Genomic DNA, 27,943 nt, shown 5'->3' with positions numbered 1-27,943 from the left:
CAGGACTCAGTGGTCGGATGTAATTTGTGACCACGCTTGGGCGAAGGATTGTATTCTGCCTGCTATGGCTGTAGGAGGTGGTGGCCCTGCAGAATTCAAAAAGAGGACTGAGGCTTCGACGTTGATGCAGCCATTTGTCCTTGGGAGCGTTGGGCTCTAGGTCTGCCCCGTCTGATTTGTTGTTGTTGCGAGCCTTGTGGTCGCTGTGGCTGTATAATGGACAGTATTGTGGATATGGGTGAAATTGTCTTCTTTGGAAAGGCTGTCTTCGCGTCGGGCATAATACCGCCTGCTGAAGGTGGAATACGGCAGAGGGCTAACCAAAGATTGAACTGCCATCGATTGTTCTTTTAATTGTGACACAATTTCCTGTAGTCGATTACCAAACAAATTGTCCCCACGACATGGTAAATTTGCCAATTTGTCGTGGACGTCTTTCCGTATGGCACTTGCACGGAGCCATGCAAGTCTACAAGCAGCTATTGCTGAAGCAGAGATGCCGGAAGACGTCTCGAATGATTCATATATAGTCCTCAAAAGATGATGCAATCCCTCTTCCATATCTTGTATTGGTTGTGGGAACCCCGAAAGTTCTGTCAAGGTTGGCAGAAGGGTCTTCACTTGTTGCAGACAGTCATATAGGTATTGGACAATATAAAATTGATGTTGCCTAATACGCGCCACGAGCATTGAGGACTGAAAGGATTTCTTTGCAAAATCGTCCAGGTATTTATGGTCTTTTCCCGGTGGGGCATTCGAGTGTGTCCTTGGCTTCTTAGCCCTTTGTAATGCAGACTCCACCACTATAGATTGGTGTGGTAGCTGCGGACTTGCATAAAAAGGAGACTGCTTCATCTTCTATGTAAGGTCGATTTTTCGAGATGCTGGGACAATGTTATAAGGAGTTTCCCATGACTTCTCCAGGACCGCATCGAGAACTTTGTGAGATGGAAGGCTAGTCGGTTAGCTGGGAAGGTCGAATATTTTAAGGAGACCTAACGTTTCCGACCTAGATCCAGTATCTTTTGGATTTCCAGATAGAGAGCTGTACCCACTTTTTCAATAAATTTTGGGTAGGCCAGGTCTTCTGGCGGCGAGTATGGCTCTTGATGTTCCTCCTCCGGATCCGACGGGTATCCCCGTTGAAGATGTCGGGGAATACAGAATTGATAGCAGTTGCTGAGGCAATCCGATAGGGCATGGTTCTACTGGTTGCTCTGGTGCTGGCTGTGGTGGACCAGGCGAGAGCGGTAAAGGAGTTGTAGGCTGCTGAGGAGATGATTCCACGGAGTGTAAGGTGTTAGAAGAGAGAGTGTTTTGTGTGCCCTTGGGCCTCAGCCCGACCCCAGACTGATCCAAGGCCGAACCGAGGGTTGACGGCATGTTCCAGCATAGCAGACGGTCTTACCCTCTTGCAAGGCCTGCAAGCTCCTAAGGCCAACAACATGATGTTGGAAGTTGAATGGTCTTCCGACCATTCCGAGCCCTTTCGGACCTGCTGATTGGATCGGCATGGAGCAGCAGGCCTGGCCTGAGGATGAGGGCAGACGGGCCTCGACATGAAGACATGACACCAGGGTCGATGCGATGGCATCCCGGACCAGGGTCAATGCGATGGCATCCGAGACATGACGAGGAACTTGACAAAGTCCAAACGAGATGAGAAGCTGGGAAGGAAGACATTGGCACTGTCTCTCAGGGCGCCTTACACAGTCCACCTTCATGGGCGGACCCAATGGGCTGGTCGCGGACCACCCTATCCCACTGCGCGCCCTATACAGTCCGAGGAGACTGGTCACGGACCACGCTGAGAACGGGACGAGCGCAGGGAAGAATCCAGTCGAGGTGGGACTCCGACGACGGAGCCAGATTTCGTCCGAAGCAACACGAAGGCTGGCAGGACATGACAGCTCAGGAGCACAGGAACGAATTCCTCTTGCAGGACACTCCATACTCGGGCAAGACGTCATCCGAGGGAGTCGGGCCTGACAGGACCAGAAGGCTCAGAAGCGCTGAAGCGAACACCAAGAAGGGCAGGACACCAGGAGGCGAAACACCAGGACACCCGGATGAGGACCTCAGGCACAAAACATGACTTGACATGAAGAGACGAAAACGAAGAGGAGCTCCACAAAGAAGACCTGACGGAGCTATGGCAGGCAGGAGCCTCCAGAGTGAAGTAACTCCGATGCAAGGCGAAGACGAAATAAGAAGACAGGCCTTTTATAGGGCTAGCACAGGAAATCCATCCATAGGTGGGGCCAGCACACTTCCTGTGTCTGGACCTTTAAAATCTGTAGAGAGGCGCGGCCGCGCACCTAGAGGGAAGGAAGTAGGACTGTGCAGGTCCGCGGACAGTGGCCTGCACCGACGTCTTCAACACAGACGCAAGGCTGGGCCTGTGAAACAGGCCCCAATGACGGCAGTGGCTCCAGCTGCTGCAGGAGGCCCCGGGGGCGGCTCCAGCCGCTAATCCAGCCCGGTGATGCGGCCTCCTGGCCGCGAAGATCAAGATGACGTCGGCGGCGGCTCCAGCCGCGAAGATGGATTAGAGTCCGCAGCTCCGGCCGCGGTAAAGGGCCGACACAAGGGGCGGCCTCCGGGCCGCAGAAGCAGGAAAGTCCGCGGCTCTGGCCACACCGGAAGGCCCGATAGCGGCATCCGGCCGCATCGGGAAGCGGGAGCAGCAGAGAAGTGAGCAATGCCTGTTCGCGGGGGGACCTGCGGGCAGGGTCCATGACATAAGGAAGATCCATGTGGACTACAACGTGGAGGTTGAGGAACCTGAAAGGAGGCTTGTAGAGAGGTATTATGCCCAGTTAACATTCTGTGTAATGGCCTGCTTGGCGACATCTGGCATCTGCGGCGTTTATCCCATGTCTGGAACCATGTGAGGACTAGGTGACGGCTCAATACCTGGATCCTGCACATCTGGTGATATCCTGCCTTGTAATCTTCGTCTCTTATTATGGTTATGTGTACTGGATGATACATCTGAGAACATCTCCAGGGAGGAAGACGAAGAGTGGGAAGAGAGCAAAGAAACATGTTAACACCTCTTCCCTGAAGGACTTATTCTCCTTTGAGAATGCTTCAACCCCAGTACCTCTTCAGCTGTGAGCTCCCAGTAATTGAGGGTCAGGTAACCCCCCCATGCCTGGATTTTGATGGATGTCGAACTTTCCTTGGATGTTGATGAGGTTGAGTAGATAGATGCCTCGATTTGGGGGTTTTAGATGTGCCTTGGTTGACCCTTCAGCATTGTGCCTTGGTTGACCCTTCAGCGTTGAGTCTTGAGGCGTCTTTTGTGGTTGCATCGGTCGGAATGGGCGCGTCGGCATGGAAAGTTGCGTCGGTTGTTGCGTCCGCTTCTCTGAATGCGCCGTCAAAGACAGTCGGAGGCGCATGGTGCATCGGCGTCAATGCGGGTGCCGTGCCCGACGCATGCCACGCTGTTTTTGAGGCTTTTCTGGAGTCGGACGGACCATTTCTATGAGAGCGACAAGAGAACAAAACAGTACAGTAGTTATGCTGATCTCCTTTTGAGTAACAGAACCCACCCCAATAAGCAACCATAACCCCCACCACAACCCAAGCACTCCTCTCACAACCCATTCAGACAACCACCTCACCTTCCAGACACATTTGCACCCCACCCCAACCCCTGCCCAGGGGCCTCCAAAACATTTGAGTTAAGATAACCCTCAGGCATTAACAACTCGTAAGAGAAAAGAAATAACAGGAAAGTATTGCAATTGAGTCCAGTCAGGGGTTACTTGCTCCGGGAGAATTGGTGTACCAAGTATCAATTTAACCTGCTGTAATCAATTGAGTCTGTAAATCCAAAAAGAGATGAGAGTAATAGCGAGCCCAGCAATCTGCATATCGTTTATCCATGGGCTTAGGAGGCTTGGGGAAATCCATGCATTCCAGCAGAATCATGTCCATCATACGGTGGTGCCATGCCACAAGTGAGGGTGTAATCGCAGGCTCAATCCACTCAGCAAGTATTGTTCGGCAAGCTAGTAGAAAAGCAGTCCTACCAAAGCGATCCTGCGCCCCCGTACTTTTCACAAAGAGCGCCTGTGGTCCAGCCAATAGGAGCACAGCAGACAACCGCAAAGGTGTCTGGATACATTTAGTGACGCAGGCCAGGATGTGTTTCCAGAAAGTCTCCAGGGAAGAACAAAGAATCAGCCGATGCACCATGATACCGTCTGTTGCGAAACATTTAATACTAGTGGAGAGGAGAGACGACCCATTCGAAAACGGCACACGTCATCACAAATAGTATGATGGATAATCCGAAATTGCAAGTCACGTAACCCGCAGTCCTTCAGCCATTTATGTAGAGAAGTGAAGCAGGAAATAGGAAGGGAACTGTGACATCCTTTGCACAAAACGGCGTCCAATAACAGGCCAAAAGATCAAGATGAGGAGTCAAGAGCATATTTGAAATCAATCTACTCCATCCTTGTATAAGAGTTATGTAAGTGTGCACATTCAAACAGTGTTTTAGCAAAAGCAGTTTCACATGCAAACTCCTCTGGATGCCAACGAAAAGCCTGCAAGTAGTGGCGAGCTTGGAGGTAAGCAAAGAAAAAATTACGTGGCAACTTGTAATTCTCAACAATAGTTGTATATTGTAACACTTGAGGGACGTCTTCTTCAAAATAGTGAAAAGCATACATAAGTCCACAGCGAGCCCAGGTCTTGAATATGCCACTGGTGATAATACCAGACTGAAAATCACAGTTACCCACCAGTGGGATAAACAATGAGAACAAGCCCCGCAATTGATACAGACGGCGAAGCCACCGCCAGGCCCTGCGACAGGGATAGTAAAAACATTTGGGAATATTGAGAGATTGTACCTTGGCCGCAGGAGCTTGGACCACATAGAGAGGGGACCAGGGCAAAGTCATGAGAGTTAACATCCCTTCTTCGCAGTAAGTATATTCGTCAAGAATCCATTCCCCAATAAAACACATCTGACAGGCAACATTATAAGCACGAAAATCAGGCAAGTCCAACCCACCCCGAGCCTTCGGGTGCATCAGTGTTTGATAGGCAATCCGTGCACGCTTACCCGCCCATAGAAATTGGATCAACCCCCTCTGCAATTTGTTAAGATCATGAACTTTGAGCCAAAGGGGGAGCATGTGTAGCTTGTATAGCAATTTGGGAACAATCATCATTTTAATTAAAGCACAACGCCCTGAAAAAGTGAGGGGAAGAGACTACCAGTTCTGCAACTGCCGCCCCAGGGTAACCAGGGTTTCACATATGTTACACTCATAGAGCTTATCCAACTCTCTGGAGATCCACACTCCTAAATATTTTAATTTCCCAGGTGCCCATTTAAAGGGAAAGGAGCCAGGCCATGTCTGCGGAAGCTGTGAATGTAGGGCCAATGCTTCTGACTTGGAAAAATTCATGTGGAGGCCCGCTATATCCTGGAACTGTGTAAAAATAGAGAGTACTACGGGCACACTCTGCTGGGGTCGCCTACAAAGAGCAAAATAGCATCCGCAAACAAAGCAAGTTTGACGGGATGTCCACTCAAACTGATTCCCCAAAATCCTTTGTCCCGTCGTAGCTTTTCAGCTAGTGGCTCTATTGCTAATACAAATAGCAGAGGGGAAGTGGGCACCCTTGCCGAACCCCACATTGTAGAGGGAAGGGGGCCAATAAGCCTCCATTAATAAGAATTTTAGCACTAGGATTGTGGTATAGAACTTGTAGCCAAGTAACAAAGTCCCCAGTTATCCCATATTGCTGAAGCACCCAAAACATATAGTCTCAGGATAGGGAGTCGAAAGCCTTTTCAGCATCCAAACTGAGAATAAGAGCTTCCTCCTGGGGATAGTAATTTAGGGCGGCGATAAGCCTGCTCACATTTTGCACCCCTTGGCGATAAGAAACAACGCCAGTCTGATCTGAGTGCACCAAGGTAGGCAAAATAGTGCTGAGTCAAGCTGCCAAAACCACTGCAAGAATTTTGATGTCCACATTAATTAGAGAGATGGGCCGGTAAGATCCCACCTCTTGTAAATCCCTCCCCAGTTTTGGCAATAAAATGATAGTGGAACAATTTTCATCTGGTGGGAGATTCTTACTCTGAATGAGAGAATTGTAATATGAGGTTAGACTAGCCAATAATTGGAACTTTAAGGTTTTGTAAAATTCGTTACTTAGCCCATCAGGACCGGCTGCCTTGCCCTTTTTCAGTTTCTGTATGATAGCGAAAATTTCAGAGTCCACGATGGGGGCATTTAATATAAAGAGGGTATCTCCCGGCAGGTTTGGCCAAATTAGATGCTGAAAAAAAGCCTCCGACTGTGATCAAGGGAAAGGTTTAGAAGCATATAGTGACTTATAATACTTTACAAAACTGGCTTCAATATCATGAGGACCAATATGATAGGTGCCATCACTACCCTTAACCCCCGCAATAAAAGACTTGGTTTTGCGAGGTCTGACTAAATTCGCAAGGAGTTTACCCAGAACATTCCCATGTTTAAATAACTGATATTTATAATACCTTAGGGATTCTGACGCCCTTTGATGCAAAGCGGTGTTTAAGGCATGCCGTACCCGGTCAGCCTCTTGCTTGTTAGCTGTAGTGGAATCGTGAGTAAATTTGACCTGTGCTCGCTTTAACTCTGTGGTAAGACGCAGAATTTCTGCGTTTCTCTGCTTATTGCGCGAGGCAACATAAGCAATAATGTTCCCCCTCATTACTGCTTTTCCAGCGAGCCAAAGCGTATGCGGACCAATGCCGGGCGTATTGTTAAATTTAATATATTCTTCCCAGTCCTCTTTAAGGTACTCCTGAAAATGCGCATCAGAATCTAAATCTGGAGGTATTCTCCAAGAGAAAGCCGCAGGAAGGGACCTCCCCAAATTTAAATTAACAGATACTGGGGCATGATCAGAAATTGAAATGGGCCAGATAGTGGCGTCTTGAGACACGAGTAAAAAATGTTCGGGCAACAGGATATAATCCAACCTTGAATGAGAGCTACGAGGGTGAGAAAAAAACATGAAATCCTGTTCCCCTGGGTGTAGAGTTCTCCAAACATCTAGTAAATTTAGCTCATGACAAAGAAAATTAACGCCTTGATGCAAGTCATTACTGTTCACCGCCCTAGGGGCTTACAATCAATTTGTTTATCCATGACCGAATTGAAGTCGCCTCCCAAAATGAGGGCGCAATCAGGCAATTTCGTTAAAATACCCACCAAATGAGCGAAATAATTATGGGAATAGACGTTTGGAGCATATGCATTACAAAAAGCTATTCTTTGATGGTAGAGTGTCCCCACCACGATGACATAACGACCCTCCACATCCTGTAACACCTCATCCAGCTGAAAGGGTACCTGTTTGTGCAGAAGTATTGCTACTCCTCTGTCGCGAAGAATATGATGAGTAGCAGCTCCCAACCCACTTCCGCTTCAATTTGTTATGCTCCAACTCTGTCAAGGGAGTCTCCTGTAAAAAGACCACCTGTGATTTTGAACGCTGAAACAGGGATAGCAATTTTTTCCGTTTGGAGAATGTATGCCATCCACATTTAAAGAAGTTATCTTAACCGATACCATGTCAGCTGTTTAAAGGGAACATGATGATAGCAGATTGCACACAGAAATGGCATTCACAGTGACTGGACCGAACGCCCCCCCAGCCTGGGCGCTCCATCCCCCACGTTGGAAACAGTATGAAAACTTTACCAACAGATTTGAAAAACTGGAAGGGCTCCTGGGCGTATCCTTGAAACCTCCCCTCTCCCCCAGCCTGTTTCACACACCTACTCACAATCAGCATCCATACCCACTCATACCCCACGCATACGGAACTCATCCAACCCCAAAACTCCTTGCTCCGCAAGAGGCACGAAATACCCATCCTCCCCAAAGAGTCATGGGCTTCCCTCTGCCCCCCTTAGCCTTTGCCGCCACCATCCCCCTTCCTTATACTTAAAGCACGACAACCGGTGGCAATAAAACAGACCTTGTGAAGTGTACTAAACAACTGAACCGCCCCTCAAGGAACAATAAACTGTAATGGAAAATGTCTGTGAGGAGACGAAGATTTTACCCCTGAATAGGGGCCCAAAGCCAGTCATATGGTGACTTTAGTAGAACGAAAACAAAGTCTTTTGCAAGTGCAGATCCAGCATGCTTGCACCACTCAAGGAGCAGGTCCGGGCTCCAGCGAAGATATAAAAGAATTGGCTTCCTCCTTTTTGGTGAAGAAGAGGACAGTACCATTATGCTGCACTCTGAGCTTAGCAAGGAAAAGTAGTGCAAACTGTATCCCCCTTTTGTGCAGCTCGGTACATGCAGGGGATAAAGCTTTATGCTGTGCTGAGACTGCTGCAGAGAAATCATGGAACAACAGGATTCGATGGCCCTGATATTCCACAGCCTGGTGTTGACGAAAGGCACGCATAAGCTGAGTTTTGTGGGCCCAATTTAGGATTCTGGCCATCACTGGCCGAGGTTTGCTAGTTGCTTCCCTGGGTGGCCCTATTCTGTGTATCCTTTCGCAGCGCAAGCGGCCTGAGGTCACAGTCAGACCCAAATGAGTCGGAAGCCAGGTTTCAATAAAAACACACAGTTCCTGTTCGGGCACTGATTCTGGAAGGCCTATGATTTTAATGTTGTTGCGCCGGTTCCTATTCTCTTGGTCATCTAAGCGGTCCAGCAGCTAGATGGTTTGCGTGGACAACTCTTGTACCGGCCTTTCCACAGTGTGCAGCCGGTCCTCTTGATCAGTCTATGCTCCACCTCGTTCAGTCTTTTAGCCTGCCCCTCTACAACATTCTTTATCTCTTCCATTGAAGCTTGAATTTTGAGCAGTCTAGTGTCCAAAACTTCAGCGACCCTGTGGGATATTTTTAGCAGGGCTGTCTCTGAAACCTCTGCCAATGGGGCTGCATTGTCTCCCACGGTCGCAGCCACCATCATGGCCACCTGCTGCTTATGTTGCTGAGAGAGCCGCGCTGATCTCTGGCGCATATCGGGCCCCAAAGCTCTCATTTGGGTCCCAAACCGCGGCGAATCGAGAGTCTCAAGTGGCCTCCGCTGCCCCAACCAAAAAGAGCAAGGAGGGACAAAAAAAAGACGGATGGCGAGCGATGGAAGCGGAAACAGCCCGGAACAGACTCACTATTGCTGCTGGTGAGGCGCGCCGATCAAACCCTCTTTGCCGACCTCAGATCACTCTTCTGCGCCCAGGACAGCGGCGAATCATTAGCCCTCAGTGCCCCGCCGAACATCTAGCCAAAAAATTGAAGCGGCTATATTAAATTGGGGGAGGATGGCGGCCAATTCGGGGGGGGAAGGGCCCGGAGCTGGTTCACAGCATTACCATCTCCCTTGACGTCATCCCGAAAGTCACCCCGATGAAGATTATAATTGTTAGTTTTAATATCTTTATACCACGGAGATCTTCGCAGTGCCTTCTGCTGCAATAAAATTACATTGGGAGGGGAAGGATTGAAATTTTCTTCCTGTTGTCCTGGCGGGTTGCACAGCCAAGATGGCGGCCAGGAGAAACAGAGAGATCAGAACTGCACTCGTTCCTAGCCCTCCCATCTCCGGGTAACTATCCCTCGATAAATAATATGAAGTTCACTCACGTTTCAGGTCCCGGCCGGCATTGTTATATTTTTCGCAGCTGAATGATTGTGTTAGCGGGGGCTCAAGACTGGGGCTTCACACGCCCTCAGCCGTCCCTGATCGCGGCAAGCAGAACCCCTCCAGAAATGCTTTAATTTGAAGCTGCCATCAATGCTTTTATTTCTTATATGGTGTTATTTTTTGTTGTTGTTTTGTTTTAAAATTGTTAATTGCGCTGCGTTTCACCCGGAAGGGCCATTTCCCACTTAGCTCGTGCTCCTCAAGATGGCGGATGGAGAGACGAGCAGCCAGGACCTTCTCTGCCTCCCTGTAATGTCTACTCGCTGCGGCCCGACTCCTTTTGCGGGCGATTTTGATCCCCACAATATGTAGAATCTGTCTCCGCTATGAATCGCCGAATACGAGGGTGATTTCGGGGGAGAATTAAATAAATTGTGGCCGGACAAGGCAGAGCCTCAGGCATGAGCTGTCATCTTAGTTCGCGGCGAACAGCGCGCTCCCCCCTACAGCGGTACTTGTACCTCTTAACCTCACTCGAGCTCGAGGAGGAAGGCTCCATCGATGCAGCTCTCTGGGTCCTTTCAGCCTGACGCGTCGCTGGTCCCAGCGACAAATGCGACTCCAAAGGAGGGGCATAGCAGCCCCTAGCCAACCTCAACTTCTCTATTTTGTCGGCCCTGGGCGACATCTTACCACAATGCCTGCAGGAATCTTGTATGTGGTCTGGGCCCAGACACACATAACAGGCTTCATGTCCGTCTGTGAGCGACATAATCTTGCCGCAGGCACACGGTTTAAACCCCGAAGGCCTGCTCTTCTTATGTCCGTCACTCTGTTCCATTTTTTCTATTTTTAAACTGATTAGTGAATCTTCTGTTGATTATTGAGGAGAGATCCGAAGCTCCGCGAGCGTTCCCGCGCAAGGAAAAAACAGACTGAGGAGAATCTGCTTTCCAGCGAGGGAGCTAAGCTCTGTGTAACAGCTTTGAGAAGCTCCACCTCCTGGGCCTGAAGAATCAGCCCTGCTATCGATGGGAAAAGCTTTTTACCTTCAGCAAAATGTACAAAATGAAGAGCAAGATTACCCTTTGGATGTGTCAAATATATTAGAAGTGTCATCAGAACTACAGGCTAATCTGAGAAAGCCTATGCTAGTGTCTTTTGCTTTTCTTTCTGAAAGAAACCATGTAATGCATTTGTTCTTTAGGAACAGACAATGGAGAAATTACTTACCTGATAATTTTGTTTTCCTTAGTGTAGACAGATGGACTCAGGACCAATGGGATGTATAAAAGCTACTCCTGAACCGGGTGGGAGGCTGCCCGTAACCCACTTAGTACTGCCCTTGCAAATGTCGTGCTCTCCCGAGCCTGAACATCCAGGCGGTAGAATCTAGAAAAGGAGTGGATGGAGGACCATGTCGCCACCTTGCAAATCTCGGCGGGTGACAGCATTCTGGTTTCTGCCCAGGATACTGGCTGGGCTCTGGTAGAATGGGCCTTGACCTGTAGAGGTGGTGGCTTGCCTGCTTCTACGTAGGCCGCCTTGATGACTTCCTTGATCCAGCGGGCTATGGTTGCCCGCGAGGCCGCTTCCCCTTGTCTCTTCCCGCTGTGAAGGACGAACAGGTGGTCCGTTTTTCGTACTGGTTCCGACGTTTCCAGATATCTGGATAGGAGTCTGCCGATGTTGAGGTGGCATAGACTCCGAGCTTCTTCCGAATTTTTCAAGTCATCCGGCGATTGTAGCGAGATGGTTTGGTTAAGGTGGAAGTGTGACACCACTTTGGGAAGGAACGAAGGGACCGTGCGTAGCTGGATGGATCCCGGGGTAAGCCTGAGGAACGGTTCACGGCAGGACAGTGCTTGTAGTTCTGAAATGCGGTGGGCTGAACAAACCACCAGCAGAAATGCTGTCTTTAACGTTAACAGGCGGAGAGACAGACCTCGGAGGGGCCTGAAGGAGGTTCCTGCTAGGATATCCAGGACCAGGTTGAGATTCCAAAGAGGTACCGGCCACTTTAGTGGTGGGCGTATGTGTTTGACTCCTTTCAGGAAGCGTGACACGTCCATGTGAGAGGCTATGCTGTCGCCCTCGCTCTTGTAGCCATAGCATGACAATGCGGCCAGCTGTACCTTGATGGAATTGAGGGACAGCCCCTTCTGTAGCCCGTTCTGTAAGAATTCCAGGATCACAGGAACTTTAATTGAGCGTGGCTTGATGTCGTGGTCTTCGCACCAGGCTTCAAATACCCTCCAAATTCTTATCTATGTTAAGGATGTGGAGAACTTGCGTGCTCAGAGTAGGGTGTCGATAACAGCCCCCGAGTATCCGCTCCTTCTCAGGCGAGCCCTCTCAATGGCCAGGCCATAAGAGAGAATTGAGCTGGATCCTCGTGGAGGATTGTTCCTTGTTGAATCAGGTCTCTGTGTGGAGGCAGTGGCAGGAGGTTCCCTGCCAGTAGTCTTCTCATGTCTGCTTACCACGGTCTTCTTGGCCAGTCCAGGGCCACCAGAAGCACTAGTCCCCTGTGTAGCTGTATCTTGTGAATGATTGCGCCCAACAGGGGCCATGGCAGGAAGGCGTATAATAGGGTCCCCTGTGGCCAGGTCTGTACCAGGGCATCGATCCCCTGGGACTGAGGTTCCCGCTTGCGGCTGAAGTACCTGGGTACTTGGGTGTTGGACCGGTTTGCCAGAAGGCCCATGTCTGGTGTCCCCCACCGGTTCACTATCATTTGGAACGCTGCGGACGACAGCTTCCATTCTCCTGGGTCTAGACTTTCCCTGGTGAGGTAGTCCGCCGTGATGTTGTCTTTCCCGGCAATGTGGACGGCAGAGATCTCCTGGAGGTTTACTTCCGCCCACGCCATTAGTGGGTCTATTTCCAGAGACACCTGTTGGCTTCTGGTTCCCCCCTGCCGGTTGATGTAGGCCACTGTCGTGGCGTTGTCTGACATTACTATGACCGCTTTGCCTCGAAGTCTGTGAGCGAATCGTAGACAGGCTAGTCTGACTGTCCGCGCTTCTAGGCGGTTGATGTTCCATCCCGACTCCTCTGCATACCACTGCCCTTGGGCGGTTAACTCCTCGCAGTGTGCTCCCCATCCTCGTAGGCTGGCATCTGTGGTGAGCAGGGTCCAGGTTGGGGAAGACAGCCTTCTTCCCCGGCTCAGGTTGCTGACCTGCTGCCACCACCGTAGCAGGGTCCAGACTCTGCCCAGGAGTGATAGACGTACGGCATAGTTCTGAGACAGTGGATTCCATCGTGATAGAAGTGAGCGTTGCAGGGGTCTCATGTGAGCTCGCGCCCATGGCACTACCTCCAGTGTGGATGCCATCAGATCGAGGACTTGCAGGTAATCCCATTCTGTGGGACGAGGTTCGCTCAGCAGGATTTGTAACCGGTTCCACAGTTTTGATCTCCTTGTGGGGGTCAGGCTGACCTTGTCTTCTTTGGTGTCGAATCGGATTCCTAGGTATTCTAGAGACTGTGAGGGCTGTAGACAACTCTTGTTTGTGTTGACCACCCATCCTAGGCTCTCCAGTAGAGTTTTGACTCTGTTGGTTGCTTGGTGGCTTTCCTCTGGGGATTTTGCCCTGATCAGCCAATCGTCTAGGTAAGAATGTATGAGGACTCCTTCCTTCCTCAGTGTTGCCGCCACCACCACTATGATCTTGGTGAACATCCGGGGAGCTATGGCTAAGCCAAAGGGTAGTGCCCGGAACCGGTAGTGACGGTCCAGGATTTTGAAGCGTAGATAACACTGATGTTCCTGATGGATCAGGATGTGTAGGTAGGCCTCTGAAAGATCCAGGGATGTGAGAAACTCTCCCGGTTGTATCGCCCTTATTACGGAGCGTAGGGTTTCCTTGCAGAAGCGGGGAATCCTCAGGTGGCGGTTGACCGACTTGAGGTCCAGGATGGGCCTGAATGTCCCCTCTTTCTTGGGGATGATAAAATAAATGGAATAATGCCCAGTATTTATTTCTTGTGGAGGCACTGGGGTTATGGCCTCGAGGGCCAGTAGTCTGGTCAGTGTAGCTTCCACTCCCGCCTCTTGGAGAGGTCGTGGCAGAGGGACTCCACGAACTTGTCCGGAGGGGTTCGCAGGAAATCCAGGTAGTACCCCTCCCGAATGATGGCTGGGACCCACTTGACCGAAGTTATCTCGACACATCTGTGGAAGAATAGGGCTAGTCTGCCCCCTATAGCTTCTTCCCTTGGACGGATCGGCTGAATCATTGTGGGGTACGGCTGGGGCCTGTATCCGAGCTGGTTCCCCTCTTGTTGTGCTTGTTCCGAAAGGACTGGTTCCTGCCTGTAGGGCATGGCGGTTGATAGTTGCTTCTGTATGGATTGAAGCGCTGTGAACTTCTGCCCCTGGAGGACCGAGGGAAGGGAAGCTGGTTTCTCTTAATCTTGTCCTCCGGTAGGCGCCCCATTTGTTTGCCAGTTTCTCTAGCTCGCTGTCGAACAGGAGAGATCCTTTGAAGGGCATCCTTGTGAGGTGAGTTTTGGAAGATGCTTCGGCCGACCAGCTTCGGAGCCAGAGTTGTCTCCTGGCAGCCACCACACATGACACTCCTCTGGCCGCTGTGTGCACCAGATCGGAAGCAGAGTCCGCAAGGAATGATACTGCTGGTTCCATGGCCTCTCCAGGGGTGTTGCTCCTGGTCTGAGATAGGCAGGCACGTGTCACTACGGTGCAGCAGGCCGCTATTTGTAGGGACATAGCGGCTACGTCAAAAGACTGTTTAAGGATGGATTCCAGACGCCGATCATGAGCATCTTTGAGCGCTGCTCCTCCCTCCAATGGGATAGCTTTGAGACCACGCAGACCATGGCATCCACTCTTGGGCACGTCAGAAGGTGTTTGGCCGCCGGGTCCAGGGGGTACATGGCCACCATTGCTTGTCCCCCTTTGAATGTGGACTCTGGAGCACTCCATTCCAGGTCAATTAGTTGCTGGACAGCTTGTAAAAGAGGGAAATGGCGGGAGCTCTGGCGAAGGCCCTCTGGCAGGGCATTCGGCTTAGGCTCCCCCGAAGCACCTGCGCCCGGGATAGCGAGTTCCTTCAGGGTGTGAGTGACCAGGTCAGGGAGCTCGTCCTTGGTGAAGAAGCGTCTCATGGTTCAGTGAGGCCACGGGGGGAGTTCCCCCTCTTCTAGGGGCTCTGCTTCCTCTTCAGAGGTGTCCATGTCCCCATAGGTGGGGCTTCTGGGCGGTGGAAACCTTTGTCTAGGCCTCAAGGGGCCTGGGGTATAAAGGTCTTCTGACAGAAGATGTGGCTGGTCAGCCAGAGGTTCCATTTGCATGTGAACAAAGATGTGTAGCCCTTTGAAGAACTCCACCCATGAGATAGACGCTGGATCCAAGCTAAGGGTCATTGAGTCCCTGGGGGTCCCCGTCTGTGGGGGGTGTCCCGCTGGGATCTGCTAGGTCCGGGATACCCACTGAGGAGCTATTACTCGGCCCTGGGTGGGACTGGCCCTGGGCTGGATCTCCCAGGGCCTCCTCGCACTAAGCACACAGGGCGTTGGCCTCCTTGCTTTGTGCGGCTCTGATATGGCATGCCGGGAAGAGGCCTTGAGCTTTTATCTCCGTTTCTGGTGGTGCCATGTCTATCGTTGCGTAAACCCTTGTGCGCTCCGGCGCGTCTAAGATGTGCGTGTGGGTTGTGCAAGCAGTTGTGCGCCCAAGTCGTGGTTGTGCGCTCAACCGGTAGGCGTGCGGCGCACGTATGTCTTATGCGCACGGCCCTTGTGCATGTAACTTTATGCACAGAAGGATTATGTGCGTGTAACTTTATGCGCACATGTAATTTGTGTGCCTAGATAGACTTGTGCGCTTGGGTCGAGACGAATGGAGCGGCTAATAGGGCCAAGATGGCGACGGCAACCACGCGGGCAATATGGCGACCACTTCGGAGGGTCTCCACGTGGGTAGACCCTTGAAACTAACCGGGGCCTGGCCCTGCTAGGGCGGATCAACCCAGCGGCACTGGTCCCGGCCGGCGACCTGTGGGACTCCTCGAACCTCGGAGTCCAGAGTCAAAGCTGAAGATTTCTTCGGCGCTTCCCTGTTTCATTCCGGGCGGTCTCCGGCTGCGGGGGGAGAGGGCAAATACCTTCACCGCCGCGCTCGAGGGTGCGCCCGCTGCCTCTCAGCTGCGCCCGTGATCGAAGGCTAGGTCCTCGCCGCGAATCGGCCGCCAGAGCGAGGCTTACCTCCGAGGGACTACGAAAATCACCTCAGGAAATCTCAACTGGGGGGAGGGACCCGAGGGTATCACTGCAGGAGAGCGGAGCTCGTCTTCAGAGGTAGGTTTTTCTTCAAAATTTGGGTTTTCTTCTTTGAGTTGGTTATGACGCTGTGAGAGCATGCAGATAGTCCCTAACTGCTATGGAGACGGAATATACTGAAGAGCTGCACTTCCAGCAGGGGTATATGTACTAGGGGCTGACATCAGATTGAAATCTGATCCATCTCCAACTGCTATCAGGAGTACACTATACCCATTGGTCCTGAGTCCATCTGCTACACCCTAGGAAATCTTCCTTTTATGGTAATCCTATATGGATATTTCCTGATGTTATTAAACCTACCCAGGCACGCAGAAAGGAATTTCTCAGGTTGCGACCTGATGTCTTGAAATTGGGAGCTCGGTTTGTCTTAAGCACCCATGCAAGGCATGCATCAGATATCTGAATGTAAATTATGTTTTTCTTGACCCTGAACAACTGAGAACATTCTTAGCAAGGCGGTCCCCTATTATAACTTCCACAGGCCCAGTGTGAAATACTATAAGAAGTGGTAGCAACTTGGCAAGCTTTTCGTTTAAAAATGTTTAATATAAATATATATTGAATGTAATTCTCCTTTCTGCCCCCTAATTACTATTGTTTTTCTTATAATTTAAATGTCATATCATATGGAATGAATATTTACTTTATTGTGTATTTTTTCTTTTATGACATTGATTTTTCTGTATAGGAAGTTTGTCCTGGTAAAATTTCAAAACTTGAAAATAAAGAATTAAAAAAAAAAAAAAAAAAAAAAGAGGTACCCAGAGCCTGAGAACATCGGAGGAAGCGGAGCTACAATTCGCATGGTCAGAGGAAAATATGCTACACTTTCAGCATTACACGCTGCAGGTCAGGAGAATGTGCAAACAGATTTTCTGGAGTGAAATACAATAGATCTAGAAGCTAGATCAATGGGCACTCAAGCAGATAATACAAAAATGGGGTTGAACCACTGATGGTTCTCATGGCAACCAAACCAGCCAAAACACAAAGGCAAGAAGTTGCTTCAGCCAATTAGAAAATTATGGCAATGACACAGCAGACATGCCGATACAAAAGTGGCCAAGCAAACATTGTTATATGTTTCTCTCACCTTGGCCATTAATAAGCCGTATACTAAAGAAGCTTAGGAAGAAGTACCATACTTTCCATTGTATTAGTTGCATCCCTCTATAATGAATCCATTTTTATGAAAAAGTCAGCACATAAGTTGCACCTTTATATAAGGCACACCTGCTTTTCTCCTTGCAGGGCTCCAATGAGAGAAAGAGAAAGAAGCGAATTATTTAAAAAAAAAAAAAAAAAAAAAGCACATAATTCACCACATTGTATAAGATGCATGGATGGAAATTTGAAAAAACAAAACAAAACAAAAAAACCTGCAACATATACCCCAGAATATTTGGGAGGTATATGAGGTCCAAGTGGCACCAGACTGGCTAGGAAGACTATGTTATACTGATCTAAACAGACTGTTCATGAATGGACCATTGCATTTTCAAGGCACAGGGGATCTCCTTCACCAGGGACAGGTAGTAATAGGAAACCCATCTCTTTTCTCACTTATGGCATGGCTCTTGAGAGGATGAGATTAGCCAAAGAGATTATAAACCAGTTAATAAAAAAAGGTTAAGTTCTAAAAAGAATTCCACAAAGAGAACTTATGTAAGGGTGTGGCAAATTTTAGCAACATATTGAAGACAGTTTAAATGTTCGCTATGGCATTCCAAATAGGAGAAATTGTGACATTCTTACAATAGGGTCTGAACAAGGACTTGGCCTTAAATTCTTTAAAGGTAAGGTTGCAGTGATTTCTTGCATTAAGGGAAAAGATTAAGGGGGCATTATATCATCTCAACAAAGACTTAAATGTCTTAACCCTACATTGAGGTCTATTATACAATTATACTGTTTGCAAGCCCTCCTTATGAGCCATTGGAACAAGCAACTCTGAAGGACTTTATTTATTTATTATTTATTTTTATATACCGAGGTTCTTATATGAAATACAAATCACTCCGGTTTACATAAAACAGTGAAATGCCCAAAAATGGGGGGGGGGGGGGGGGGGCTTTACATAGAACAATATAACAAAGTACAGATTGAACAAGAAACATTTGAACTCGGTAAAATAGTACAGTTACAAGGAACATTTGAACTTGGAATAATAGTACAGTTACAACAAAAACAATTGAGCAAAGTAGCTTTAATAGAGGAACAAGGGTCGGGACAACGTGAATGACTGATATATATATATAAAGTGCGAGTACAAAAGCTTGAATAGATCATTCTGTGCTGAAATCTGTTATAGGCATAAGTCCCGGGAACTGCCTAAAAGAGTTTTTAAGTTATAAAGGAGGGAAAGTATATTGTGTCGAAAGAGGGCGGGGAGAGATCCTTTAGGAGGGGGGGGGGCCAGGGACAGAAGATGAGAAAAGTGGTGCAACATAGTCCTATGACCTGAAAGAGAACATATAGATGATAGTGTCTAATGATATGAAGTCTGCGAAACAATGCGACAAGGCGATAGCAAAAGCCAGAAGAATGCTGGGCTGCATAGAGAGAGGAATATCGAGTAAGAAAAGGGAAGTGATTATCCCCTTGTACAGGTCCTTGGTGAGGCCTCACCTGGAGTACTGTGTTCAGTTCTGGAGACCATATCTACAAAGAGACAAGGACAAGATGGAAGCAGTACAGAGAAGGGCGACCAGGAAGGTGGAGGGTCTTCATCGGATGACATACGAGGAGAGACTGAACAATCTAAATATGTACTCCCTGGAGGAAAGGAGGAGCAGGGGTGATATGATTCAGAATTTCAGATACTTGAAAAACTTTAATGATCCAAAGACGACAAACCTTTTCCGTCGGAAAAAAATCAGCAGAACCAGAGGTCACGAGCTGAGGCTCCAGGGAGGAAGACTAAGAACCAATGTCAGGAAGTATTTCTTCACGGAAAGGGTGGTGGATGCCTGGAATGCCCTTCCGGAGGAAGTGGTGAAGTCTAAAACTGTCAACGACTTCAAAGGGGCGTGGGATAAAAACTGTGGATCCATAAAGTCTAGAGGGCGTGAATAAAGAGGAGGCATTCAAACACTACACGGAGCGGCAGTAGCCACAGAGGCATTCAAACACTGCACGGAGCGGCAGTAGCCACAGAGGCATTCACGGAGCGGGATGCCAGTGGCCAGTAGTTGGTGTTCCACCTTCACAGAGCGGAAGGATGGAGGGCTGCTATCTCAAAAAATAAAAAAATAAAACCAGGGGTGGGTAAGAGTATGGGGTAAGGGTGTGGCCTGCTTGTTACAGCGGTTGCTACCCCTAATTGAGCTGGACGTTCACTTGGATGCAGATACGGCGCTGCTCTCTAAATTGGTGGTGGGGTGGAGGGGAATTAGGGCTGGAGGGTACTGGAAGCCAATAGTAACAGGTAGGAGAGAAAAAAAGAGGGGAAAAAATGGATAAAGTGCGTAGCTTGCTGGGCAGACTAGATGGGCCTGGAATGCCCTTCCGGAGGAAGTGGTGAAGTCTAAAACTGTGAACGACTTCGGGGGGGCATGGGATTAACACTGTGGATCCATCAGGTCTAGAGGGCGTGAATAAAGAGGAGGCATTCAAACACTGCACGGAGCGGCAGTAGCCACAGAGGCATTCAAACACTGCACGGAGCGGCAGTAGCCACAGAGGCATTCACGGAGCGGGATGCCAGTGGCCAGTAGTTGGTGTTCCACCTTCACGGAGCAGAAGGATGGAGGGCTGCTATCTCAAAAAAATAAAAAAAATAAAAACAGGGGTGGGTAAGAGTATGGGGTAAGGGTGTGGCCTGCTTGTTACAGCGGTTGCTACCCCTAATGGAGCTGGACGTTCACTTGAATGCAGATACGGTGCAGCTCTCTAAATTGGTGGTGGGGTGGAGGGGAATTAGGGCTGGAGGATACTGGAAGACAATAGTAACAGGTGGGAGAGAAAAAAACGGGGAAAAAAATGGATAAAGTGCGTAGCTTGCTGGGCAGACTGGATGGGCCGTTTGGTCTTCTTCTGCCGTCATTTCTATGTTTCTATGAATTGAGTGGAAGGCTGACCAGTAGCAGCGACCGATCGAGAGATACCGAATAAGATAGCTCAATGAGGTAGCTCATGATTGAGTTTATCAAGGCATCTAGGCGGTATTAAGTGTCTGGGAAGGCTTGGCGAAAGAGCCATGTTTTTAGCTTTTTTTTGAACTCCTGATTGCTTGGTTCCAGTCGTAGATCTGGGGGGAGCGCGTTTACAATGAAAACTGCATTGTTATTGTCAATTATCTTACTCCTTGCTGGTGGCTGAAAGGAATCAGTAAGTTTTTGCTTGGGACATTGACATTGACATTGACTTTTTTAAAAGTATTGGGGCAAAGTTAACTATTTGGGAATATTATTTAGTGTGTTTGTGTGTTTGTGCCTTTAATAGTCAGTCAGTAAATAAAACAAGTTAGACTGTTTGCATTTTTAAATAGTCAGTCAATAAGGTAGCAGTAGGTAGTGTGTTTATTTTTTAAAAAGTCTGCCTGACTATTAAAGTGTCCTCCAGACTTTTAAAGAGCTAAGTGTTTTATTTAATAAATAACTCAGTGCATTGTATTGAAAAACAAAAAAAACCACCAAAAAAAAAAAAAAACCCAACAAAAAAGTAGCCAGAAGCTAGAAATAAGCTAGGAGCAGTATATACCAAAGTAAAAAAGTTGAATATTTCAGCTCAGTTACTCACCTTGGAAAGGTGTTGAGGTAGTGTGATTAGGTTTGAATAGGGAACAACATTTGTTAATCAAGGGAGCTGTGAGTCACTCAGGCTGACTAACTAAGTGTGAAGATTGTGTGTTTTGTTAATAGGTACTATTGTGTATTTGTGAATAGGTGCTATTCTTTGTTAATCAGCACAGCAGTGAGTCACTCAGGAAATCTAACTGAAAGGTCACGCAGGAAATCTAACTGAAGTGTACATCTCCTAAGGGATTATTTTGCACTAATTTACTTTAGAAGCACATTATAAATTAGAAGGAAAGAGCTCAGTAACCCACATTCCAGTGGAAACACTGAGAGGAGAGGATCACCTTGCTGGTGGCTGAAAGGAATCAGTAAGTTTTTGCTTGGGACATTGACATTGACTTTTTTAAAAGTATTGGGGCAAAGTTAACTATTTGGAATATTATTTAGTGTGTTTGTGTGTTTGTGCCTTTAATAGTCAGTCAGTAAATAAAACAAGTTAGACTGTTTGCATTTTTAAATAGTCAGTCAATAAGGTAGCAGTAGGTAGTGTGTTTATTTTTTAAAAAGTCTGCCTGACTATTAAAGTGTCCTCCAGACTTTTAAAGAGCTAAGTGTTTTATTTAATAAATAACTCAGTGCATTGTATTGAAAAACAAAAAAAACCACAAAAAAAAAAAAAAAACCCAACAAAAAAGTAGCCAGAAGCTAGAAATAAGCTAGGAGCAGTATATACCAAAGTAAAAAAGTTGAATATTTCAGCTCAGTTACTCACCTTGGAAAGGTGTTGAGGTAGTGTGATTAGGTTTGAATAGGGAACAACATTTGTTAATCAAGGGAGCTGTGAGTCACTCAGGCTGACTAACTAAAGTTAGACTGTTTGTAATGGATTCCAATCTAACAGGTTAGGAAGCTCGAATCCAGAAGCATCAGATTGGCACTGTTCATTTTCAGGATCTTCTTCAGGGGGAAGGCAGTAAGAGTTTTATGTGACGACAGTCACGTATATAAACAAGCAGGGTGGAATAAGCAGTCAGGACATTTTGGAGACTTCTGTTTGCTTGGGCCGAGAGATATCCGATTCAGTTGTCAGCTCTGCATATAGCAGGACAGGACAATAGTCAAGCAGTCGGAATTTGCTAGACTCTGGCAAGTGGGAATTGAATCAGGATGCTTATCAAGAAATAGCATGCAAATGGGATCCATAATAGAAAGATCTGATGACAATCAGGCAAAACAGATAGGTGAAAAGATTCAACAGTCGGCACAGAATTAGGAGGCATTATCAGCATGGCTCTTAACAGGGTGAGATTAGTCAAGAAGGAATACAAACCGTCAATTATTAGAACAATGTTAAGTTTGAAAAAGTATGCCACAAAGAAAGCTTAATATGAAAAAAAAACAAAAAAAAAAACCTACTGCCAAATGCTGGACGAGAGGATGAAACCAATAGGTTCAGGGCTGATGGAGCAGAAGGAAAAGGAAGTCGTTTTAGAGCCGAGATAGACTTGCACAAGAGGTGGCACGACCAGAGTAAGAAAGGTAGAGCAAGTATTTTAGCAAATGGGTCCAAAGCATTTTGACGACACCACTTGGAGTACCTTTTCCATTAGAGGGCATAATTTCTTCTAGCTGGAAGTTTTCCAAATGAGACTAGTATGTTCACAATCTCTTAGCCCTGGGGGAATTTTACACTACTGTAGACCGCAGAATTTGCGCAGAATTCCGATCCTTTGCAGAATTTGGCAAAGATGGAGCAGGTCCCAGCGTGCTGCAAGCTGAGCTCATCATGCTTGTGTGAAGGTGGAGCAGGCCCTAGAGTGCTACAAGCAGAGCCCGCTCTACTCATGGCAAAGATGGAACAGGCCCCGGCATGCCGCAAGCAGAGCCTGTCCCAGTTGCAGTGAAGATGCTGAAAGTGAGGCTGTGCGTGTTTAAGACTGTGAGCCTGGGGGGAGGGTGACAGAGCATGTGCAAGGGTGCCTGGTTATGGGTGCCAGAGAGAGGGAGATTGTAAAGGAGCGTGTATGTATAAGAGATTGGGAGCTGGTGCGTGTGAAAAAGGGATTGTGTGTATGTGAGGGAGCTTGTTTGTGAGAGAAGAAGCCAGTGCGAGGGTACGTGTATGTGTAAGAAAGAGACCCTACGTGAAAGGATGTGTGTGTGAGAGAGAGAGAAGAGATAGGAAGTCTATGTGTATGGTGCGTGTGAGAGAGGGGGAGTCAGTGTGCAGGGGTGTGTGAGAAAGAGACATAGGTAGCTGTGAGAGAGAAAGGGAGCCTGTGTGGGTGTGTGAGAGACAGAGGGAGCTTGCATAAGTGTGAGGGTGTGTGTGTGTACGTGAGACAGAGAGAGAGTGCCTGTATGAGGAGGTGTGTGCATGTGTGTGTGTGAGGGATGGGGTAGCCTATGTGGGGGTCAGTAATAAGAGAGGTCAAACTCTGGGAGTGGAGATAGAGTGGAAGGGGAGAGATAGTGGCAGGTGGAGGAACTGGGGCCTGAGAGGGCAAAGTGAAAGAAGACTGGCCAAGGGAATAGGGAGAAAGGGTGAAGGGACTCTTACAGTGAACTTCTAGGGAAATTCTGTTCAAAATATTTAAAACTATGCATTTTAAATTAATTACTTGAAGACTGTCAAGTATATTGTGCTATTCTGACCAATATAAAGTATGTAGAATTTTAAGTTTTGTGCGCAGAATTCCCCCAGGACTAATCTCTGTAGGTAAGTGGAGATCCACAATAAAGGAGAACTCAACATGCAAGTTGTGAGGCTGAGGTTTGAAAGTTTGGGACAATACAATGTCCCGTCTTTCTGAGTTAACAACGCAGGGTCTGGGAGGACTGATGTAAAGTTGTACGTAATATGCATACCAGATCTGTCTCGGTCAAGCTGGGGCAACGAAGATCAGCCACATGTGGTGCTGAAGAACCTTTTGCATTATTCTGGCTATAAGCAGTAACTATGGAAAAGCATACATGAGTCTTTGTCCCCACTAGAGGAGGAAAGTGTACTGAGCCAGTCTGTGATTGCTTAGCAAAACTGAGCAAAACTAATTTAGTTTTGTATTCTGATGAAATGTGAAGACGTCCACTGAGAGTAGACCCCATTAGCTGAAGAGTCTGTCAGCCACTAACTTCTGTAAAGACTACCCATGTGGTTGAAAAATTTGAGTCAATCTGCTAGAGTGTTGGAGATACCTGGTAGATAGGTGGCCTGTAGAACTGCTTGATTTATTTCTGCCCAATTTTAAATTCTAAGGGCTTCCTGGCAGAGAGGCCATGCCTCTGTTTGATGATGTAAAAAATGGCAACTTGGTGAACTTTGATACAGCATGTCTGACAACTCTCAACTCTAAGCAGAATGATTTGACAATGGCTCTCCTCAAAAGACTACATATATAAGAACATAAGTTGCCATACTGAGTCAGACCAAGGGCCCATTAAGCCCAGTATCCTGTTTCCAATAGGGGTCAATCTAGGTCACAAGTACCTCGCAGGATCCCAAAAGGTCGACAGATTACATTTTGTGTAATACAATAAGCAGTGGATTTCCCCAAGACCATCATAATAATGATTTATGGCCTTTTCTTCCAGCAACTTGTCGAAATCTTTTTTAAACCCAACTACACTTAAGTTTTCACTACATCTTTCAGCAACCAATTCTTGAGTTTAATTATGAGTGGAGTAAAAAATATTTTCTACAATTTCTTAAACTTATCACCTAGTAACTTAATTTAATGTACCCTAGTCTTTGCACTTTTTGAAAGGAAAGCAACTGATTTGTGTTTACTAGTTCTATTCCATTCATTCTTTTATAGACCTTTATCTCTCCCCTCAGCCATCTCTTCTTCAACCTTTTCTGCTTTTCCTCATAGAGGAATCGTAAATATACTGTACTATGGAGAATTGGTGGATAGATATGCAAGCAGAAACCAATGCACTTTGAAAAACTATCTTGCCAAAGTTATTTAGAAGTTTCTCGACTTTGCCTTTTTCACAGCAGACAACCATTATAGGCAATTGAACACCAAAGTCCAGTGATTGCTGGACTCTGTATTTGAGGTCCAGCTTTCTAGCCGTAGGAGTGGCCAAAAAGTTTCCCACATTCTCATCTGTAGAATGTAGATGATGTTTTGAACTGGAATGGCTGCTAGTTAGGCAGGAGTATCCAGTACCTGAAGAAGTCTAAGGAGCTCAAAACAAGAATCTTTGTCTTTACAGATATGGAAACCCAGTGCTGTACCCATCTTTTATACAAATTTAGAAGAGACTAGATCCTCTGGAGGCGAGGGGTGGTCTGAAGAATCCAGAAGTGGGTCAGAGGGTATGCCAGTAGAGTCCTCATGAGGCCAAGGATACTTGCTCACTTATCCAGGACTCCAATGATGAAGAAGGTTAATCAGGAGGAGCTTCTGGTTAACACTGAGGAGGAGCAGCCTCTGACCTACTGGAATCCACTGCAATGGATGATGAAGAAACCCTAATCAAGGGTTCTGATGATGAGTTCAGCCCTATAACCGAAATTAGTACTCTGGTCTGTGGTATCGCCGTAGCGGTAAGTGGAAAGGAGAAGCTGGAATGTTCCTTCTGTCTCCGTGGTCAGAGAGGTAAAGAAACTCTTCATCAAATCTACAATTTGGTCAAGTGACTGGTGTGTCCTCTGGCCTGGCATAGGTGGTGGGACATCTTCCAAGACAGGCTCCTGCATTAGAATGGACAGTCTTTGGGCAGTGAGCAGTACCATGGAGGATACCAGTTCAGCAGGCAAAGTCCTTCCATTACTAATCTAGGCAAGGTGAGCACCCTGGTTATTAGAAGGGGTAGAGACAACTTGACTCCTCATCTCTGGGATAAGCACCATGGCATCTACTGAACTTTGGAATCCTACCATGTACTTGTGACCTGGATTAGCCAGTGATGGAAACAGGATGCTGGGCTTCATTGACCTTTGGTACAACCCAGCATGGCAAAATGTAGTTCATAATTTCATTTGCCATTCATATACCAATCTCCTAACATGCTAAACAATGACAAAGACCAAAGCAGTCCCCATCCTAGTCTCACAAGGCCCTTCTACTGTTTTAACAACTCTAAATAATTTTGTGTTAACTACAAATCTGATCACCTCACTCATCATTCCCTTTTCCAGATCATTTAGGAATACATTATACAGCACAGGTCTTAGTACAGTTTCCTGTGGTACTCCATTAAATGACCTTTCATTTGGAAAATTCAACATTTGGACCTACTTTCTGTTTCCTGCCTCCTATCACATAACTTTTCAATTTTCCAAGGAGTGTTTCATGGGGACCTTTGACAACTGCCTTCTGAAAATCCAATGCTCACCTTATCTGCATATTCACACCATTAACAAAAATCTTAAATACTGGAAAGGTAAAAGCTTTCTTTGCTAAAACTGTGTTGACTACTCCCTATGAAGCAGCATGCTGGAAACAACCATATTCCAGGAAAGCCTTCCTAGATAAGCTTTATAAATACCCTCCAAGCAGGCAGGAGACAATATCACGTGATCCACGTATAGCTCTGCTGCAGGGTTTACCATACCAAAAAAAACACACCCTATTAAAGCCTAAAAGGGCTCTATTAACATGACACTTAGAAATAGATGTACTAAAAAAATTTCGCTCTTATTTTATTTCTGTATAACTGGCTTCAAGCAACTAACGTCTTCTGACCAATCCCATCATGTGTCCAACGGACGATTTTGCTGCTCTATAAGCAAATCATGCGGATACCACCATCACCGCAATCTCCTCTACCCAGAGATGAAGGATATTGCTATAAAAAAAATAGCAGCCTTATACAGTAAGATGCAACGACCTCCACAGTCTAATCTCATTACAAAAGCCGCATTTTGTACACATCAGACTTTGTTGGCTCCCCAGCAGCGGAATTCGAGGCGTTCCATCAGCTGAACGTCCCTCCCCTACCCGGGCGTTTTATAGATCTATACGTCTAATACACTCACCCCACCCACACATAAGCACAGTTACCTGCTGCGTCTCTCTTGGTATAGACGGAAACACCCGCAGACCCTCTCGATCAGCAAGAGACAAAGGACGCGCAGACCAGAAGGCCGGCAACACCAAAACACCATCAGCTATTTCCACGGCTCACGCACTTACTTCCAACCGCCAAGCGGCGGGCATGCGCTTCTGTAAAGATCTGTATAACAAACGTCGGTTCCGTAAAATCAGCGCGCGCGCGTGCACATTGCCTCTACCCAGGCAGACCATGGCACCAATACTTCGCGCAAGCGCTCACGGTGTACCCAAAAAAAACGTGATATTAGACTTCCGGTAGGAAGCTGCGACACAACGATGTCCGGAAGGTTCTCTATACAAATAAAGGTGTGTGGTAAACAGAATAGCGTTTTCTATTGGCAACTGCATTATTATAACTGGGCGAGTCACAAGATCAAGTGAATAAGAAAGGGAAACACAAGCTATCAAATGTAAATCATGACGGCAGAAAAAAGACCGTGCGGACTGTCTAGTTTACTTATCCATACCAACTGTTTAGTTCTACAATCCTGATTAAATCCCTTGTGCTTGTCTCATATTTCTTGAATCCAGATACTGTCTTTGTTTCCCCCACTTCCAGTGGCATGATTCCAATACTTTTTTTTTTTTTTTACAAAAAAAACCCACCTCTCCACGTCTCTTTCCCCTTTCCCTCTCACTTCTCTGGGGAGATAGTGTAGTGCGGAGGTGGCTCGGGTTCGGCAGGTTGAGCAGCCTTTGTTTAGGCCTCGCTCCTCTGGCTTAGTTCTGGTAGGTGCGTGGAAGGTCGTGACCTGCGTTTCTCCTGCACGCAGGCATGTGCCTGCCTTCTCACTACGCGGCGGTGTACTAATGTGCACGTATATTTCGCATATAGCCATATCCTATATTTGTGCACATATTTGCGTGTGGGGGTATTTTTCTGTGCATACATCCATGGCTTAGTTTTCGGCGTATAGTTCCGCATGGCGTTCTTATGCGTGTATGATCACAGTCTACTTTCGGGTGCGTCTTTTCGCGTATTCTCCCAGCCACTGTTGCTGGGCGTGCAAGAAGTCGCCTACCGACCAATGCAGGAAGACTATTATGCCGGGGACAAAGCAGTCTAACTGCATAGCTATCTGTGAGGCTCGCCATATAAGGGCAATCCAGCCTTCACTTTATGTCTCTGTCAGCGCTGCTTGGACACTCAAGGTGAATTGACTACTATGGATTTTGCCAATGT

General features: G+C 47.4%; 1 protein-coding gene across 4 annotated transcripts in view; it reads right to left on the bottom strand.

Annotated features, from left to right (window-relative positions):
• LOC115084728 (serine-rich adhesin for platelets-like) overlaps positions 1–27,710 on the bottom strand; it is an 859,145-nt gene extending 831,435 nt beyond the window's left edge. Inside the window, exon 1 of one of the 4 annotated variants that reach the window (XM_029589967.1) lies at positions 27,367–27,710. In XM_029589967.1, coding sequence (XP_029445827.1) covers positions 27,367–27,599 — 233 coding nt within the window. In that variant the 5' untranslated portion in view covers positions 27,600–27,710. Of the gene's footprint in view, positions 1–26,709; positions 26,975–27,366 lie in introns of those variants that run through there. The other 3 variants (XM_029589968.1, XM_029589969.1, XM_029589970.1) reach the window with 3 other exon arrangements.
• Between the last annotated feature and the right edge of the window lie 233 nt (positions 27,711–27,943).

Source organism: Rhinatrema bivittatum, chromosome 2 (genome assembly GCF_901001135.1).
Source record: "Rhinatrema bivittatum chromosome 2, aRhiBiv1.1, whole genome shotgun sequence".
Classification (NCBI taxonomy): Eukaryota; Metazoa; Chordata; class Amphibia; order Gymnophiona; family Rhinatrematidae; genus Rhinatrema; species Rhinatrema bivittatum.
This window is presented reverse-complemented; position numbering and strand designations above follow the sequence as displayed.